Source organism: Xyrauchen texanus, chromosome 47 (assembly GCF_025860055.1).
Source record: "Xyrauchen texanus isolate HMW12.3.18 chromosome 47, RBS_HiC_50CHRs, whole genome shotgun sequence".
Lineage (NCBI taxonomy): Eukaryota > Metazoa > Chordata > Actinopteri > Cypriniformes > Catostomidae > Xyrauchen > Xyrauchen texanus.
Window position 1 is genome coordinate 4915287 of NC_068322.1, and position 21368 is coordinate 4936654.

General features: G+C 39.1%; 2 protein-coding genes across 2 annotated transcripts; one reads left to right on the plus strand and one right to left on the minus strand.

The window, feature by feature from the left end:
- The first annotated feature begins 7286 nt into the window (after positions 1-7286).
- Positions 7287-9991, plus strand: LOC127639082 (POU domain, class 3, transcription factor 2-like). The gene has a single exon (XM_052120926.1). The coding sequence runs from the start codon at positions 7385-7387 to the stop codon at positions 8483-8485; it is 1101 nt and encodes a 366-aa protein (XP_051976886.1). The 5' UTR covers positions 7287-7384; the 3' UTR covers positions 8486-9991.
- A 1951-nt stretch (positions 9992-11942) lies between these two features.
- LOC127639074 (failed axon connections homolog) lies at positions 11943-20866 on the minus strand. Its single transcript, XM_052120919.1, has 6 exons — positions 20416-20866; positions 18293-18428; positions 17911-18107; positions 17191-17408; positions 16428-16544; positions 11943-15095 (listed from the first exon to the last, which is right to left on the minus strand). The coding sequence occupies exons 1-6, from the start codon at positions 20673-20675 to the stop codon at positions 14806-14808; spliced, it is 1218 nt and encodes a 405-aa protein (XP_051976879.1). The 5' UTR covers positions 20676-20866; the 3' UTR covers positions 11943-14805.
- Between the last annotated feature and the right edge of the window lie 502 nt (positions 20867-21368).

Sequence of the window (21368 nt, forward strand, 5' to 3'; positions counted from 1 at the left end):
CACCAAGAGCGAGAACCACATTATAGTGACCACAAGGAGGTTACCCCAACGTAACTCTACTCATCGTAGCAACCGGTCCAATTGGTTTCTTAGAAAGCCTGACTGGAGTCACTCAGCACGCCCTGGATTCAAACTTGCGACTCCAGGTGTAGTAGTCAGCATCAATACTTGCTGAGCTAACCAGGCCCCCCGATCTAAGTCGTATTGTTATTTTTTCACCTGTTGTCATTGAGTGATTTTTCTACACTACAAATGTCACCATAAAAGGTGCCGGTGGAAGAAGTCGGAGAGGGTGAAATGTTTACATTGCACTTGACCAAGCCATAACGCTTTTTTCACAAGATTTCGGCAAACCTATTTGTGCCTAAACTTAGTGCATGCTTGCATGACAATACCAAAACTTCAAGGCCATGCCCAATGACTTTGTGCTTATGATGAATGGCATAGCACTGCGCTTAGTTGGAAAATCACATGATTTCATATGATAGAGTTTTAATTTTTGGTTGAACCATCCCAATATATAATTACTTTACTTTCATTTCTAAAAAAAAAAATAACAAAATTAAAGTAACTATACAACTATACAACACAACAATCTTCTTTGCTTACTTTCTCTTATTTTAAATTTTTTACTTTTAGAAAGACTCTGGCTACTAAAGAGAGATTTGGGAGAAGATAGAGGCCTACATGGTTGCCATGGTGCAAAAGGGTCGTTGGGGTCACAGCTGCAAGAGGCAGCTTTAGGAGTTTGCTAACAATTGGGGGTCCACTAATCACACACACACTCAGAAAGGCAGGTTTAAATGGAACACCAGCTCCAGTGCCGACTGCTTCACTCTTAGCAGGAATTCTGTGAGCGGCCACTCAGCCTTTCTCTATTTCACCCCTTCATTCTCCACATCTCTCACCTCTAGCCTCTCTGTTGGGCCAGCAAACCACTTCACAATCTCACCCTCCCATTCGCTTTCTCACACACACACACACACATACACAAACACTGCAAGATGTCCTTGGTTCTTTATGGTAGAGGACAGATGGTGTCCTGCCTTAAACCACTCAATTCTTTTTTTTCTTTCTTTCCCTATTTTTTATCTGTTCAGGAAGGGGGAGACATTCTCTTGGGAAAGTGACCTAAACGTAGTGAAAGCTTTAGTGAGGCTTGAGTGGATTTGAGAGAAAGAAGCATTTTGTGCATTACAAAAACTAAGTATTAGATGCTTGGTTCACACATTTAAACAGGTAAATCAGGGTTTCAGGCTTTACAATTATGCATATAATATACAAACTGTATGTATAATCATACACACAAACATACCCCCCACCCACACATGCACACACAAAGCCTTGAGCCTCTGCACCCAAACAAAGGGGCATTATTCCTTTTGTGATGAGCAGTTGTGCTCACTAACAGATAAACACACTCACATGTCGCTATTTAGCTTCAAGTCCATCAGAACTGACCTGAGTTTTACTGTTAACCTGTTCTGGTGCTATATGCACCGATTTGGCCGTAGTGTGGCCATCAGTGTTGCACAGAATAGATTAACAGCCATTTTAACCCCTGGTTCAGACAGCTGTATTGATCTGGACTGATATACTTCTGTATAAATCCCCTGTCTAACTAACTTATTCGATTAGTTTAGATTTACTCCGGATTTAATCTGAGGTTAGCCCATCTCTATCGATCTATTTCGGCTTTCAAGAGTCTATAGTGGTCTAGAACCCTTGAAGTGTTCTAATGGTGAGCTTTATCAAAAGTCTTTCTAGCAAATCAGTGCACTGTCGGCCATCTTTGGAATGCTCTCAGAAGGCTATTTCCAGTCATGCCAGTGCAGCTCCTGTCTACTTGAATGGGGAAAGACCACATTTTCCAAAACTGTTGGTTAAGATTACGATCAAAGAACATATTTCAAATCAGCAGTAAAATCTGACAATGTCGGTATCCTATATTGTGCTGTTTTACTTCAGATTATGCTAAAAACACAATTTTCCCAGCTTGTAGCTAATGTGCCTACGCATTCTTGAGTTGATTGACAGGCGATGACTGTATCTAAAAGGTGATTGGCTCTTTTACCTGTAAGGTGGGACTTCCTTTCTACATCCATTGACAGTTGGTCGCTAGAGCTCCTTGGTTGAGCATTCCAATTTTTCCCATTCATTGAAATAGAAGTGGCCCATTTTGCTAAATAGTCTCTGACTTCACGTCTACAGAGTTCTAATATTCTAGAACCATTAGAGTGTTCTAATGCTGAGGCTTTGCCTATTGGCAGATGCTTTTATCCAAACTTTTTTCTTTGACACTATGGGTTAGGTTTAAAATTTAGGGTAGGGAGGTCAGTTTTGTTGATTAAAAACTCGAAAGAGTATTAACCTTAGCCTAATTTCTTGGGAGAATGTTTAACTCCCTATTAGCACCACACAGTTGGCATTTCACCTCTGAACTTCTATGATATGTGTAAGGAACCACGTAATGTAATTTAGCAAGAATGTCGCCACAGATGAGCTAGAGCCATTTGAGGGTTCTGATGCTGAGGTTCATGGTTCTACATGTAAAGAGGTGATGCGGCTTTGTTTGGGAGAAAATTTGAAAGCCACACTCACCCTGAAAATACATGTTTTTTTAACAAGTAATAAAATGTACAATGTTCAAGGAACAGGGAAATCAATCAACGGTATCAGGTTGTGAGTTTTAGCTACCTCCCAAAGATCTTGGTTAAGCAGAAAAATATCTTAATGACTTTGGATTTGCACATTACAGTTTTATCATAACTGCCTAAGCTTCTGAGATAAAGATTTACACCCATTATCTAAATAATACCCCTAATTAGTGTGTTCATTATATCCTCCCACACAAAGCGAGAGACACAGACACCTCTGGATTAACTACTTAATCTGATGATGTTGCAATACAATTTTCCCACTCACTCGAACCATTGCCAAATGTTTGTCGCAGTCAGATGGAAAAATACATAATCTGCAGAAGTGCTCTAAATTGGGGGAACACTGAACCAGACATGGAGCTAAAATCTCAGTGTTTTGCTAGCTGTATGAATATTCAGACCACATAAGAGGTACAAAGTAACACAGGAGCTCAGATCACAACCCTATTAAAATCCCACACCCATGTGAAATATTTATGCGATTTATGCATTTTTTGGTAATAATGGATATACCTGCTGGGCTTTAAAAACATGTATATTTAAACACCTGCCCAGTTAGAATGAGGGTCTTATCAGATCTGCATGGGAGAGAAATAGACAGAAGCTTTTGAATATATTGTTTAAAGGGACAGTTCATCGAAAAATAAAAATGATGTCATTATTTAATTAACATTATGTTAAAAACCCAAATTACATTCTTTCTTCCATGAAACACAAATTGAGATATCCAGTCACCATTCACTTTAATGTATGCAAAAAGGATGCAATGAAAAAGAATGGGACTTAGACTAATTTAATGCCAAACATCTCCTTTTGGAAGAAAAAACAATTCTTATTAGTGTGGAACAAAATGAGAGTGAGTCATTTATGACAGAATTTTCAATTTTGGGTGAACTATCCCTATAAATTTGCAGTTTGATGTATAAACTGTTTAGTTGTTTAACATATGTATTGTACTTTGCATTTTGGTGGTTAGCCTAAAAAAATTTGCTTTATGTGGGAACCTAATGAGATTTAAAAAGCTGATAGACTGAATCAACCGGATGACATTAGGTTACACCAAAAAAAGTCATTTTTAAGTGTCAGATGAGGTAGAAATAACTCCTTGTGGTTTAACTGCACATTTATACTGTGCATACAGAGAGAATTTTGGATATTTTCTGAGGAATAACTATGATATACAGTACACTGATTAGACTTTTAATTGGGTTTTCTAAAGAACGTATTGTATAAAAAAGAGCTTGAAATTAATAACGTATTTAATTTTGGGCATTGTGCTTATTAAGAGTCTGTCTGTAAAGATAAACACATGAGATAATCAGCCAATAGAAAATACATGAATATTTTATTTTGCCATTGGCGTCAGCTATGTTGTTTTTAAATAGTTTTTTATCAAATCAGTATTTGAACCATAAGATTCCCTGCTGTACTGAGAAGTTTGATCTAATGAGAAATGTGATGTATAGTATGTGATTCAGCAGTCTGTGCACCAGTCATAGTGCTAATGAGAGAAAGGGAGAATGAGAGGCAGCAAAATAGTGTGTTTGGGGTGGTGTTGACCCCAGTTTTGCTGCACGCAGTGGGAGTCATGATACAGGGAGCTGAACTGCCCCTTTTTTTAAGGAGCATAATAGCCATTCGCTCACAGCTGACCAAGACTATCAAAGCGAGAGGCAAGCGGGATTACAGATTTAACGAGCCCTTTGTGTAGACTAATTACATGTGAATGAGGGTCTGTAGGAGCTCATCCACCCCTTATATCTGCCACAGGTGAACCCCAAACAAACCCCCATACAACACAGTCGGTCACTGTTTCAGTGTCTGTGACACACAGAAAATACAATACAAACACAAATAAAAAGATGCACACACAATAATATGATTCATTATTATTTTGCATTTTATTGCAAGTAAAATCGTTAACTTTTAAAAAATGGGCTAAAATGTTCTCCATATTAAAAACCAGCATAAACAAATCAAATGTATTGCATAATGCTCACAGATCATTAGTATATTGAATATATCATGAAAAATCATAAATGTTTAATGTATATATTAATATTTAAATGTAGTTAAGTAATCAATTGATTTGATCTTTATAGATAAAAATATCATTTAATATGATGGAATCATCCTGACCATTACATCAACCAATGCACTTTTAAGTTAGATCAGGTAGAAATAACTCTATATTTTAACATAATCTTAAAATGTACACAATTTAATTTCATAATAAAATTCCATTCCATTATTTGCATAATCTTTATGAAAATAAATCAATATTAAATTAAAGTATTTTTTTATTTTATTAAAGTATACACCATTTAATTTGATAGGATTTTGTCATGAAATTGTAATTGGTAAATCTTACATTTACATTAATGTATCTGCACATTTTCTCATTTTAGTTGCACTCTGTTCCTCCTTTCATGAGAGCTATTATGTGTTATCAGAATTATTTTGAATGCACAGAAAAACTAAATCAAATCTCATATTCCAGTCTTCTGCATGAGAAATGTTAACCTAAAAAATGTGTTCCATCTGAATTAACTGGTTTCATTCTACAGAAAACTATTATTTACAACATTGAATTCACCTGAATGCATTAGGCAACACAAAGAAAACTAATAGTATGTGTTAGGTCAGGCAGAAATTGCTCATTATTGTAACATATTAAGTTTACTACTTTTTACAGTGTACTCAACCTACTAAACCTGTCTGTACTATTAAAGAAACCCTGATGACCATGTTTTGAATTGCACATTCAGTTGCTCAGAAAGTCCTGTCCAATTAAGCCATGAGAAATGAAAGAACTCCAGCGATGTAATTACTTCTAATTTATTGCACATATTGTTCACCATCAATTACTATTCTCGCAAATTGGAGGAACTACAACAGATAAAAGTTGAATAATATTGCTGAAGAAATAAACGCTAGCCTTTTCGTCCTTAAAACAGGTCTAGCATAGTGTATGCGTTATTAAGACGCGTAATTGAACAAGCCATAGTTTGCATATTAGCCTACTTTATTAAGCTAATGTGTTTTCTGCTTGGCCGTGCACGACTATGTTAAAGCATCTGAATCTTAAAATTACAACTCAATTAACACGAGCGGTCCTTCCATTTAACCGAAAACTCGTGAGCATTTGACAATCTATCCGTGCAATTCCCCTTATTGAAACTCATTGTGATCCTGGTAATACAACGTATGTAAATAATCTATTCTGGAGTTAAATGTTTATTTATTTATTTATTTATTTTTTGAGTGGTTGCAGTGTCCATGTTGCACATATCATATATATATATATATATATATATATATATATATATATATATATATATATATATATAAATTACAAAAGCAATAAAGTGGAATTGCAAATAGCTTCACAAACGACTTTTATTATTCATCAATTTTGACTTTGGGTTAAATCTTTTTTTTACTTTATCTTTTATGACCCAATCACTGCAAATCATTGCAAGTCAGAGATGATGCATTCCAAGTGAGTGCAAAAATGAGTGCAAGGGTGGAAGAAAGAAAAAGTGCATGTGGGTGCTTGTTTACAAAAGGCTGTCCCTGCGGTGGAGGTACAGACTGCATCGCGGACGTCGCAACTATTCACCTCTCACTGGCCCCGCGGCCCTGTGATGCCCTGCATGCGCTTTTCAGGCTTTGAAATGGGCTTTATGCGCGCGGAGAGAGAGACAGAAGAGGCTCGAGCAGCTGTGACGTGGGCGGCGTTGTTTCATTCACCTCTCGCCATGGCAACGGACAGGGGCGCGAGAAAAATGCCCCCTCCTTGAGCCATGAGAGAGACAGCGAGAGAAATAGAGAGACCCTACAATCCCATTTTAATTCCCATCAGAAGATAGCGTGCAGTTTGTGTTTCTGAAGCAAAAATGAACAAAAAGTAAATGCGTATAATGGTAAAATGTTTGCTTTTAACGCAATAACCAATGACTATTCCAACTGTAAACACAAATTTATTTAAACTTAAATTAACCAGGCTTTATTGCTGTTAACTAATTATTTTGTGATGATGAACTCCTAGTCATAATTGATTGATTTAGTATTCTTTCAATAGAATAATAAAAAATATATGTAATTATAGATATTAAAATAATATATATTTTAATGAAATTTATGGATGGTGAAAATTATTTTCTGTAGGCTAATAATTTATAATTTATCTGTTCTGATTTAGATATAAGACACAGTTTGGCTTTTGTAGGCTGCGTTATTCTCCCCTGTTAATATTGAAATAAATTCTAGACCATTTTAGACAAAATAGGCTATCTATAAAACAATCTAAGCCAGAACGAATCCAACTTTATTGACATAAGTAAATATCAACTGCCTTTAAAACAGTATAATAACCATTAACATCTAAATTAAACCATAGTTTAAATTAAATCTTAAATTAAAGGCAGTCTGTGATACCTCTGGAGCAAAGTGGCCCACTGTGCCCTGTCACTTCTGATCCCTCTGTGCTTGTTTTCAGAGGAGCGCAATGGGACGGGGGTTCTGTGTTGAATCCACTGTGACCAATGAACGCGCCGCTGTTCGTGGCAAGCACATCTGTCAAGCGTTTCTGACCAATAGACAGCAGCGCGAGGCGGATCTCAGGTGCGCGCCTCTACATCCTCGCGGGCTCTGGCGCGCTGGGGAGCCGCCTGTGGCACAGAGTAGCTGTCAAACGCGCGCTCGCGAACACCGTGGAAACTATGGCGACCGCGGCGTCCAACCACTACAGCATCCTCACGTCCAACGCGTCCGTCGTCGCGCACTCGGAGCCCGGCAACATGCAGCAGACGCCGCCGACCTACAGGGACGCGCAGAGTCTTCTGCAGAGCGAGTACACCACCCTGCAGAGCAGCGGGAGCACGCTCAGCCACGCGCACCAGTGGTTAACGGCGGCGCTGTCTCACGGGGGAGAGGGAACGCCGTGGCCAGCCAGCCCGCTGGGCGAGCAGGACATTAAGCCCACGCTGCAGGGCGACGTGGAGGAGCTGCAGCACTCGCCGAGTTTGAGGCCCAGACAGGCGCATCTGGTGCAGCAGAGCCAGCATCACGACGCGGGCGCCTGGCGCGCGACGACCACGGCTCACATGACGAGCATGACCACCTCGAACGGACAGAGCATGATCTACTCCCAGCCCGGGTACGGCGAGCAGGGAATGCACCATCACGCCCTCAGGGACGCGCACGAGGACCACCACAGCCCGCACCTCAGCGAGCACGGCCACCCGCAGAGTCTTCATCAGGGACACCACGAGCACTCGGACGAGGACACGCCGACCTCGGACGACCTGGAGCAGTTCGCCAAGCAATTCAAGCAGCGTCGGATCAAGCTGGGTTTCACGCAAGCGGACGTGGGGCTCGCGCTGGGCACACTTTACGGCAACGTTTTCTCCCAGACCACCATCTGCAGGTTCGAGGCGCTTCAGCTGAGCTTTAAGAACATGTGCAAACTCAAACCCCTGCTCAATAAATGGCTGGAGGAGGCGGACTCCACCTCGGGAAGTCCGACCAGCCTGGATAAGATAGCTGCGCAGGGAAGAAAGAGGAAAAAGCGGACCTCCATCGAGGTGAGTGTCAAAGGGGCCTTGGAGAGCCATTTCCTCAAGTGTCCCAAACCCGGTTCGCCCGAGATCAACTCTCTGGCGGACAGCCTACAGCTGGAGAAAGAGGTGGTGCGGGTCTGGTTTTGTAACCGACGGCAGAAGGAGAAGAGAATGACGCCTCAGAACGGACCCATACCCGGTAACGAGGATATGTACGGGGACACATCGCCTCACCACGGGGCTCAGACACCTGTTCCGTAAAAAAGGGGCGGCCACACACACACACACACTCAGAAAGCGACTTTGTATTTGTCCCGCGGTCACAAGCCCGTTCACTGCGGGCCGACGGTGATGATGATGATGATGATGATGTGCTTCTACAGCACTTCAGAGGGAGTGGAGCGCGCATTTTTGCCCGAACAATATAAGGGTACGGGCGCGGAAAAACAAACGCGCTCTAGTAAACAAAGGCGTTACACGCTGCGGGTGAACCTAAAGAGGAAATGTTTTACGCGTAAATATTATGATTATTATTATTATTATTTTCCTTTGAAGTCCGAGAATCTGTGAAAGCATCATATCACTTCCAACCGAAAGCTGTGAAAAAGGCGTGAGGGGCGCGTATTCTCTTATGACATCTTCCCGTCATGACCACAAAAAGATGATTGAAATTAATCAAATGCAATCTCTACAATTCATTCTCTTCAAAATATGAATGGCAACGGCGGTGCTATTATTATTATTATTATTATTATTCATTGTAATCCATGTATATTTATCACAGTTAAATTTGAGAAATTCTCTGAGAGTTAATGCATCTGATTTTCATTGCAACAAAGGCGGCCTATAGTGCTGCTGTTTATTGTGCGCAGGCAAAGCAACCCAATTTCATGCAGATCACGGATTCACTGCTGGTGCAAAACAGAGCGCCCGTCCAATTCGAGGCCTGAGGAAAGATTAAATCCTTCTGCAGAATTGTACAGCGCTGTGCATCACATCGAGTATTCTTAAATTAAACCAAATTATACCATGTCTCATAATTAATTGGGGTTTTTCTCACCATTTTAAAAATCACATTTGGTGCTGATAGATATCCAAGCAGCCAAATGCGACCACAGATACTTTTGAGACAGATACTTTTGTTTTAAATCATATTGTGCTGTTTAATGTCTACTGGTTTAAATACAGGGGGGAATCTAAAATGTTTGATATTACACTATACAGCCAAAAACAAACCTCGGAAACCCTTAATATGGTCTATAAGAAGCAAGATAGTAAAACGGCCTATAAATAGCATTTTAACTACAACAAAAAATATTATTATTATTATTAATAATAATAATAATAATAAGAGTAATAATAATAATAGCCAGTGTGGGCAGTTTACCTTGTTCATTACATTGGGTCTCTATTATATAACATTGTGTTGTATTATTTTGTGCGTCACCTATAAATGTTTAAGCCTCAACATGATTGTTACTGTTTGGTCATTTTGTGTTTTTTGTTTTCCAAAACTTTTATTTCTTCGTGTCAACCGTCGTGCACATTTTCTTTAACGAGAAATACTATTACACCAGCTGTATTACAATTATTTGATGGCCTGCATTGAAAAATAAGGACATTTTACGTGGATTTTTATTTTACATTTTTTATGGCATTGTGAATACTTGTATATTTGTGCACTTACCCTGGCACTGCCAAAGCACAACCTGTCAGTGTGCCCTATTGAGACCATTAATGTCTTTGGTTTTGACAGAAAAAAAAATTGCACAGTTTTTAAAAGCCTTTTTGTCATTAAAGGAATACATTTTTATATAAAATAGTGCATGTCTTGAATCAATGCCCATGGTTAATTTCACCGAGGAGGAAGATCTCCAAGATAAGTGGCGTTCACAATTTTACACAACATTAAGGCAAGTTGAGTGTTATATTGCCTCCGGATAAGATGAAGTTGTGGATCAATTTCAACAATTCATTTGCTTGGATTTCTGCGTGACCGTTGAGATCAGTTTTGGCCATTTCACTCGCTAATGAGGACAGATTGGTTGAGAAGTGAGTCTTGTTTTAATATTTTGTAAAGCGTGAATTCTGGATCAACTCATAGAATCAATTTACAATAATTACAAATATTTTTTAAATATTAAAGAAAACAAATAAATATTTTTAAATATTATAAAATATGTAAACATGTCTTCAGTCTCACGTTTTTTTTCATAAAATAAAAAAACATATTTATGACTATTCTGATAATAGAACATTAGGCTAATAATGGTTTTGAGTGATTTTTTAACTGTGGAATTTAATTGTGCAAATGTTATTTAAAATGCATGATCTATTTTTATAGATTCATCAGATCATCAGCCACGACAATCAATTTACTTCACATGTTGAACAATTTTAGTAATGGACGAAAACACGTTCAATTTAATTTTGTGTGTGTGTGTGTGTGTGTGTGTGTGTGTGTGTGTGTGTGTGTGTGTGTGTGTGTGTGAGCGTGTATTTATCACTTTGTGGGTACCAAATGTCTCCATAAGGATAGTAAAACCAGAAATTTTTGACCTTGTGGGGACATTTTGTTGGTCCCCATGAGGAAAACAGCTTATAAATCATACTAAATTATGTTTTTTGAAAATGTAAAAATGCAGAAAGTTTTCTGTGAGGTTTAGGTTTAGGGGTAGGGTTAGGTTTAGGGGATAGAATATAAAGTTTGTACAGTATAAAAACCATTATGTCTATGGAAAGTCCCCATAAAACATGGAAACACAACATATGTGTGTGTGTGTGTGTGTGTGTGTGTGTGTGTGTGTGTGTGTGTGTGTGTGTGTGTGTGCTTAATGAATAGTGAATCTCAAGAAGAGTGCCTTAGAAAAATAGCGATTCTCATTCGTAGAATAAAGCTGTACTGTGTGTTTTTGGGCCCTTTCTAGTGCGATTATGTGCTATGAGCGCCATCTGTTGGTCATAAATCCACTCTGTGTATGAGGGGAGCAGAGAGCACTTGTTCACTTTTACAATTGTTTATCCGTTTGGCCTGTTTAATCACCTGCACAAGCATAAAATGATGGAATATGTACTTTCACGGCTCACTTTTGATGTATTTCATAAATAGGCCTAAACAGTTTCTATAGCCACAGAGTGTCTGTCACCGAGTACTTATTGAGTCTTGGTAATGTATATTGGTTGGACTTGGACTTGTTTGAATTGTCCCTTTGACAGAAGCAGCATTATATTTGAGATAAGTTCTTGGATTGGATTAATCAAAAGTGTTAAAGATAAAAACTTAGTTTTAAACTTTTTGGTGTTCCCTTAGTCTTGATCTTATGCTGGAATTTATTTTAGACTCTTAATCAATGTCTCATAAACCAACTTTTCAAAATTTTCACAGCGTTACGGCGTCATGGCTACGAAGTTGTACAATTGGATATAACCTTAAACGGAAAAGGTTACCAAGTGATGTTTTTAAAATATAATGATTGGCTTCCCATTCACTTCCATTGTAAGTGCTTTACTGTCACCTTGATTTTTGCTTTTTATTAAGAGAAGGAGAAAAGAAGGGACAGGACTGAATTTATTTTTGTGGAAATCAACGTTATGCTTCAAATGCTGTCGATTGAGCTCAGCTTGTATTGAACCCCTGAATATTCCTTTAAGAAAGCCTTTTTGAACAAGTTAACATTTCTGACTGTTATCAGAAATCACACGCACAACCAAATGCAGTTAAATTATTACAGCTATATTTCATGAAATATTTCAAGTACTTTTACATTTGCCAGACGATTTTAGTTCATTATGTTACAGTGATCATGTACGCAACCCCTCCCTCCTCAATATTTTGTACAGTTCATAATAAATCCTTAAATCCACCAGGGTCTGATACACACAACATTGATTCTGCAGTATGGCTCTACAATCAGCACACACATGACATCTGTGAGAAAACACATACGAGTTTAATTTGAACTTGATCTTTTGTCTCTCCATCATTTTCATTTTGACTTTAACATAACTCCCTCTTTTGGTTGCCATAGATCCATTTCATTGGGCATATGAGTGGGTTCTTTTGTCTTAAGAGGCCAATCTTCATGAAATCATGTTGGCTTGTCATTGTATTCATGTTAAAGCGGACACACTTGTTTGGCTAGAGTGGGAAATTTAACAAGGAACCATTAGAAATTCATTAGCAGCTTTCTATTTGCGTATAAGGTTTGTGTTTTTGAAGACTGTTAATGTTCTTCTAATGTTTCAGGTATGTCTTTCACAGATATCAGCAAAAATTCACTTTAGCACAACTGAGCAAACAACATATCGTGATTCTGCATTCAAACATACAGTTCTCTGAGCAAATCCTCTTTGTAACTAAAACCCTGATTTAAAACACAAGTATAAATATTAAGGAAAAAATATAAAACTCATAAAAAGTCAAGAAGAAATCCTTTGTGATACTTTCAAAAGATATATAGGCTAAACAAATACACAAATTATAAGTAATAATAATTAGTAATAATAATAACAAAAATAAAACCATAGTTCAATATAAAAGGCACAGTCCTAAACCATAAAAAAACACAAATAACTGACAATGTATACAGTTTGAAAAGTGTGTATTGACTGAAGATAAGGTTTCGCTCAGAACTGCTACCAACTTGTATGCCTTTTTAAAGACTGTCTCTATGGTGACACTTATTTGGCACTGTGTATCAATTAATGGCATGCAGAAATTTAAACCAGAGCATTTTGTTAAGAAAGCACCTCAGGTAGAAATGACGTCCATAATGCAGAATGTGTATACAAATGTTTCCTCCAATGCATTTCTTAATAATCTTGGCAAATTTTGTTGTTATAGAACCAACACCAGCACAAATTGAAGGATGTGAAAATAGCGAGACACTTTTTTCTAATAAGAGATTTGTGTATACACCATCTTGAATCCATTCAACATTTAAAAAAAAAAATGCAAGGGCATTTCTTGTTCAAGATAGGATGCGTGTTTGCTTTGCACAGCAAGATACTGATTATATCTCACTACAGAAGAGAAAAAACAGAAGACTTGCATGTGTCATTTGTTGTGTATGAACCCCTGGGAGATCAGATCACTCCCTGCAAGAGCATTTCTGCAGTGTATTCATGTGTGACGATGACTCGGTGACTCACTCATGCAGCAGATGGACACACACACACACAGACACACACACACATATCTCTCTCCCTCTGTATTGTGTTATGTCCTTCCTCTCTGTGATAGCTGCAATTTTGTAAGCAGGTTTGATTTCAAGGCGTGCTGGTCTATTCTAGTGTAGTGTTCTTTGTCATAATGCATGTTGTTGAAGGTACTGTAGCTATGCAGAGGGGGGCGCTCTTGCATCTCAAGTGTTTGCTGTTTGACAAACACAAGTGATATCTTTTTACATATACATTCAGCTGCACACACACACATACAAATGTCTATAATTAGGGGGGCTGTGGCTCATGTGGTAGAGCAGGTTGTCCACTAATCGCAGGGTTGGTGGTTCGATTAACGGCTCACACGACTCCACATGCCGGTGTGCAAAACACTGAACCCCAAGTTGCTCCCAATGGCAGCTCTGCCGTCATTGGTGTGTGAATGGGTTAAAAAGGCGCTATATACGTGCAGACCATTTAATGGGGCTGTGTGACTGCAATAAAAACAGATTGAAAATCTGAACTGCACAATTGCGTTTTCTTTAAAGTTTTGTTTGTTTGATTAGGACCTCAGAACAATGAGAATTTAATGTGTTTACTTGAGATTTGAAATCATAGGGTAAATCTCTGCTATTGATGCTAGAAAAAGGTGTTTACATGCAATGCCAAATCCAAGTAGGTATAGCTGTGACCTGGAGATCTACAAATGAGGAAGGAATCTTCAAAAGAGGGTGGGGTAACCCCAGAAAGGGGCGGGGTTACTCCAGAAGGGCATCGGGACAGGTTGGGTTAAGGTTAGGAAAAGGGTTAGGTTAGTGGCTCTCTAAAATCTTTGCTGGCGGTTTGGAGCTTGCGCCCCTTTTTAGAGCACGGCCTGCAGCTCCTTCCTTCTTGCGAAATTGGGGTAAATGGCAAAAATATACAGACGCCGATTGCTTCTCGATTAAACTGTTTATGACCTTACACCAATACAGGAAACCTGTTTACACATCATTGGCTTATTTAAGCATAATCTATGTAGGATTGTGCATGTAAACACACTCATTGTTTAGCAACAAACACGCATGGAGAATGTAAAGAGGACACACATGGTGATGTAATTCAGCTGATTTTGAGTCACACTGTGGGAGGAGTGAGTCAGCCAAGGCATCATTTACTCCTTTTCATTCTCTCTTTTATTAGTTTTCTGTTTGATTTAATTGAGATTCTCTCCGGCCTAGTTACCACTTTTGTTTTCTTGTGATAGTTTAAGAAAATCCTCTCTTTCAATAACTTCACTCTCTGCTTTATTGCCATCTCTCGCTTAGAGTCTGGGGAAACCATGGCAACATCTTCATTTGACCACCCCTTCCACTTCTAAGGGGCTTGAGGGAGAACAAAGGGGCGGGGCCCGTGCAGATGCATCATAAAGGGGGGTGTGGTTAACACTTCAGCTGCTCCATTTCCGAGCATTCGGTGTCCATATCAGAATCAAACAGGGATCGTCCGGTGATGTCGCTGTCTGGAGTCTGTCTGCCGTTGTGTGACAGAGAGCTTTCTTGTTCCTGAAAGCTGTCACTGTTAGAGTACAGACCCAAATCTGGAAGTTGGGAAGGAGAATCCGGCTCCTCGCTCAGTCCATCGTAGTAAAGATCATCGGCATCCACAAACCACTCTGGCCAGAATCTCCGGCGGATTCTCTCGCAGTACATGGCAAGATTTATAAACTCTCCTACAGAGTGGGAAAAGGTTGAGGTAATTTAAAAGGGCCAAAACAGAATTTTGGACTGTCAGTGCATTATTTAACCTGTATGTTCATGCTGTTTCATTAAATATCTGAGTAGTTGACATCAAATAATTTTGTTATGTTGCTATAGTCCATCTAAAACTATTTTTATAAGAACTTTTTTAATCATGCATGTACTGTGTATTTATTAGGGCTGTCAATCGATTAAAATCAATCTAATTAATTACATGGTGTCCCGATAAATTAATCGTGATTAATCGCATTTAATCGCATATACAAATATTTGCTGAGAAAGCCCCTCATATAACAATAATTCAATATATAATGATGAAATAATTATACATAGTTATCTTTATATATTTAAAATTATATATATATATATAATTATTGTGTCATAAACATTAATTTTTAGGTGACTGTGTCAAGTTAAATATAGTTTAATACTTAGAACACATCTTGAGATCTCTTAGTTTGAATCTGCGCTCCATCAAGTGTTTTGAACGCAAGAACGTAACACATGTTTGTGTTCTTCTGCCTGCTGAAGTGTTGTTTTGTTCATCGTATAAACCGCGCGTTGCTCATACAGCTGAAGTTTCACTTACTGCCCTCTGGAGTAAACAGGTGGTACTACAAGCTTGCATTTCTCAGGAATCTTCCTTAATACGGTCCAGGTGCATTGCGATTAATTGCGTACATTTTTTTAACACGTTATTTTTTATCAAATTAATCGCACGGAATTAACACATTAAATTGATAGCCCTAGTATTTATACAGTGTATATATATATATATATACATACACCGATCAGCCACAACATTAAAACCACCGGCCTAATATTGTATAGGTCCCCCTCGTGCCGCCAAAACAACGCCAACCCGCATCTCAGAATAGTATTCAGAGATGATATTCTTCTCACCACAATTGTACAGAACGGTTATCTGAGTTAGTGTAGACTCTGTCATTTCGAACCAGTCTGGCCATTCTCTATTGATCTCTCTCCTCAACAAGGCATTTCCATCCACAGAACTGCCGCTCACTGGATGTTTTTTGTTTTTGGCACCATTCTGAGTAATTTCTAGAGAAAAATGTGATTAGTGATTTGGAGCATGTCATGATTGTTTGTGCCAGATGGCTGTTTTGGCGGCATGAGGGGGACCTACACAATAGTAGGCAGGTGGTTTTAATGTTGTGGCTGATCGGTGTAGAAAGAGATAGTGGCCAGTTACAGGACATAAAAAATATTCACATTCCCTTATGCATTCGTATACTTTTTAACCTAAGTAACCATTTACAGATGAAAGTTCAATAAGATCTTACCTTTGATCAGCTGTTCTGGACGTGTTCCAGGGAGAGTCCACATGGCCTGAGCGAGATGACCAAAAACAGCAGCATCTACTGTAGAAAACTTGGGGCCCATTAGGTACTTTTTACTGCCTGTAGGGGAAATAATGGAAAACAATGGAACAAAATTAAATCAATATTTTGAATCTTGCCCATCATGTGAAAGGCAGTATCTTATGTCAGTTTGTGTCTATGTTCTTGTCTCATCAAGGTTATAGAAGTGCAACTCAGGCTGCAATATGGCTCATTGTACACTAGAGGGAAGCACCGATCCACTGCAGTATTATTTTGTAACCTTTTGAAAGCTCTGAATACCATCTATAAGAATCAACCACTGGTTCTGCACCAGGACCAAGCCGTTACACTGAAATCAAGTAGTCTTTAAAATATATGTATTTTCTTTTAGTTTTGTTTTCAAGGGTGAGGGCATGTTGGCATTTTCTAATTTGGCTTGCTTCTACTAAATGACAAACTCATGTAGTGTTTGATTGGACGCACAGACTTTGACATCAACATCACAACAAATTGTTATAAGCACAACTTTGCTCCTCCCTTTTAACAGTTAATAATACAATATATGTTATCATTGTTTTTCCCCTGTGACCCTATAAATACAGTCTGTGTCCCATTTTAAGTTGTGAGTGACCAATCAGTTGACATCCATGATTTGATTAGAAATGACTTCGACTTATTGGTTCACAGCTGCAAAATGCCTCACGTACTGTGAATCCAAACATACCGAGGAGTGTGGCGAGAGTGCGCATGTCTTTCTCCATCAGGCTATAAACCTCCTCTTTCGAGAAGCGTCCGATCCCGTGCCCGTACATTTCTCTTTTTACGATGCCGCTGTTCACCTGACTCAGAATCCACCTCAGCACGTCACTCAGCGGCCCGTTTGTGGCTAACATCTTCTGCGTCTCCTCCACGTTGTCAACCCACTGACAGTAAGCTATCGTCCTAAAGCACACATGCATGCTTAAAACACATTCTAACACAAAGTATTCTTCTATTGACATGAAACCAATTGCTGACTTAAAGGAACAGTTCACCCAAAAATGAAATTCTGTCATTATTTACTCACCCTCACATCGTTCCTTTCCATGCAATCAATCAGAGAGGACTGGAGCTTTAAAGCTGCACAAAGTATGAACTCTGAATAAACTAGGAATGCTCCATGCATCACAGTTTTAATTAAATAACAACTTAAATTGAGTCCGTTTCACACCCACAAAAACTTGTATGAAGATGAAAATGACTTGCAAAAAGTCGTTTAGCCGCTTTTGAAGCTTGAAAGCTCCAGTCCCGATCCAATGCATGTAAAGCAGTGACAGGTACATTCTTGAAAATTTCTCCTTTTGTGTTCCTTGGAAAACAGCAAGTCGTTCAGGTTTGTAGCAACATGAGTGTGAGTAAATGATGACATCATTCTCACTCTGGGGGGAAACTAGCTTTGTCTCACCAGTATAAATGTTCCTCCACCATTTTGGTGATGGCACGTGAGATGGCTTTCTCCTGAGGACTCAGGCTGGAGTTGAGGTTCACACCGAGCTTCTCCTCCAGGAAGTCGATAATGAACTCTGTCCCAAACACCTGCTTCTGATTATAAGCAATCCAAGGCATCTTCCCTTGAGGGGACAACTTCCCATCAAAATAGTTCTGAGAAGAAAAGGGAGAGATGACTGAATATCATATTCTGCATACGTATGGAAAGTTTGTAAGTTTGAAATCAAGAAACTTCTAATAGTGAAAAACACAAAGTCTGTTTCCACATTTCTCTCTTTAAACGTGCACTTTCAAGATCTGTTTACCACTCCCAGATTGTTTAGAATTAGCTACTGTACCTGGTAGGGCAGGTCTGCCATCCGCAGGTATGTTTCTATCTTCAGGCAGAAGGGGGACAGGCTAGGGACTCCAGTTTTGGGCCTGGCAAACTGATGCAGAATGATGGCATCTTTAGAGTCCAACTCCTGTTCCTTTCTAATGGGCAGAAAATATAGAATTGTACAGTAAGTTAATAACTAAAGGAAACTGATGAATAGGTTAGCAAATCCGAAAATGCTAAAAGCATTTAAGATCAACTTTCTAGTTTAACTTTCTAGTTAAAAGTAAAGTGGGGTTCTCAATCAAACAGAGTAATGTTCAGAAAGGTCAAGATGTCACAGTGTTTATCCTTTTTCTGGGGAAGTGATTTTAACATAGAAAAATTACTCCTTTGCCTTTAAACTTATGGGGTTTAGTCCTGAAAATTCTCTCATCATTTACTCATGCTCATGCCATCACAGATGTGTTTCTTTCTACTGGTGAAGATTTTTAGAAGAATATCTGAGCTCTGTAGGTCCATACAATGCAAGTGAATGGTGACCAAAACTTTGAAGCTCCAAAAAGCACATAAATGCAACATAAAAGTAATATATTCAATTTAATTGGTTTAATCCATGTCTTCTTCAAAATGTAAATCCTTTTCACTATAAATCTAGCCATTGCTGTCTCTACGCACGATCATGCTTTCATGCTTAATTACACTTCCTAGTGCTTGACGCATGTGCTGAGTGCTAGATGGCACTAGGAAGTGTAATCAAGCTTGAAATTATGATCGCCAAGGAGACTGTTGATGTCAAGATTAATAGTGTAAAAGGAGTTCAATTTTGGTCTGTTCTCACCCAAAACCGATTAGATCGCTTCAGAAGACATGGATTAAACCACCAGAGATGTATAGATTACTTTTATGCTGCATTTATGTGCTTTTTGGAGCTTCAAAGTTTTAGGCCTCATTCACTTGCATTGTACTGACCAACAGAGTGGAGATATTCTTCTACAATTCTTCATTTGTGTTATTCTGAAGAAAGAAAGTCGTACACATCTGAGATGAAATTAGGGTGAGTAAATGATTAGAGGATTTTCATATTTGGTTGAACTGTTCCTTCAATGTCAAGGACTTGGCGCTGTCCAGTTTGCTGGTGCTGGAATTCAATGAAGTATCATAGTGTTTTACCTGCTATCTTTTTTCTTTTCAGTTTTGCAACAATAATAAATGTATCAGATTATGTTTAACCTTGACAATAATAAAGCGTTTTTTATATATTTTATAATTGTGTAAGTCATGCCTGAAACTATTTTGATAGGCTTTTTAATGAGCTATGAACTCCAGAATGTGAAAGCCAGAGCCCATTAGGCTTTCCCAGGGTATTGTGTAACCGGAGATGCCTTGCTGTGGACTAACAGTGTTGCCATTTCTCCAAAGGTCAGAGACAAAACAAAAGCTCTGATTAAACCCAGTCCTTTCGCCTGAATTCAGTCTGATCGCTATATCGACAGCTCTGTATTTACACACTCTGTCGCGAGGGGTCGATAAAGGTCATTCTGCCACATCACAATAACACAAGGAGGCATTTCCTCTAGGCCAAAACAAACAGCTCTTACAACTGTGTCCTTGAAATAGCACACATCATCATCATGTCAGCGTTCATGCTTTGCACAAGGATAACTAGTCTCTTGCAATCCTATCCTAGTATCATGTGCAGAAATCATTCAGTTTGAAGGTATTCAGTTATCCCTCCATCCACATTAGTGGACAACAAATGGACTGCATCGCATGTGTTTGCACTCTTCCCAGACATTTATGTTGCTAAGGATGGATGGAGACCTCCACCATGACATTTTGTTCACTCACAGACCCTTTTCATGCTCCCTCACACATCCCACGGGTCTGATTGTATAATATGTCCCTATCACAAAAAAAAAGGTTTGAATATGAGCTGATCTTCTCTTTACAGTTTCTCTTTAATGCTTCTAAATACACACAGATATCTTGCATACACTCAATATAGCTAATAAATTATAATCTATCCTATATATGTACTTTAGTATTGCTCAGATAGATAGATAGATAGATAGATAGATAGATAGATAGATAGATAGATAGATAGATAGATAGATAGATAGATAGTAAATTATCCATAGGTACCTGATGATGAGCAGCTCGTGTAGTAGATAGGCAGCGGCGGCGAGCAGCGCGCCCCCGGTTATGTAGAGTGTTTTCCTCCACCAGGCGTCGGATGCTAACGCTGACATGATCCCTCCGTACTCTTGCAGCGGGTATGCGATGATGTACCCATACAACGACAGATGCTCCTCGGAGCCGCACGAGCCGAGGGAGAAGCTCTTGTTCCAACCCAGATTAAGCACGCAGGAGCGGCTCCAGGCGAACCCGACGCGCCAGTACATTCTCGCTCTCCTCTATCCGCCCATCGGTCCGGTGTGGGTCGAACAGGGGAGGCTTCATCGGTGCCGTTTATTAAAGAGCGGGAGATGAGCAGGAGCTGGCATGTCGCCTCCTGATGCTGTCCGTCCGTACCCGCGATGGGTTCGGCATCAGTCCGCAGCCGCTCGCCGCCGCTGTTTACCGCACAGCTGAGCGCAGGACGTCACCAGGGGCTGGGCTGCTGATGCTGCGAGGGGGCGGAGCGAGCACTCAGATTCTCCACTCTCATTGGTCAGATTCACTGCTGCGACTCAGGGCTGTCATGTCATCAGTGTTTCATAACAGTTCGTAATCATAATTATTTATTAATATTTAATGACTTTCCTTTTGGCAACAGTTGATATAGTAGCTTTGCAACTAACACTTTTCACATATTTGAATTTGGAGCGCAGGAGTAAACAATAGCCTAAATGGGAGAACACGGCAATTTGTATTTTTTTTTTGCGTTCCCATCAGTGTTAGGTAAATTACTCTGAAAGATATAAACCACTACAAATGACTAATTGCTTCTGAACTACTTATAAATAGGCCCTATATGAATATATTTTTTAGGTCCTGAATTACTTCTGAAATTGTAATCAAATTACTTTCCTTTTTAAGCTTTCTAAAACACCTCTCCCAAAAAAGTTTTGTTTGTCCATGCAATTATTTATTTA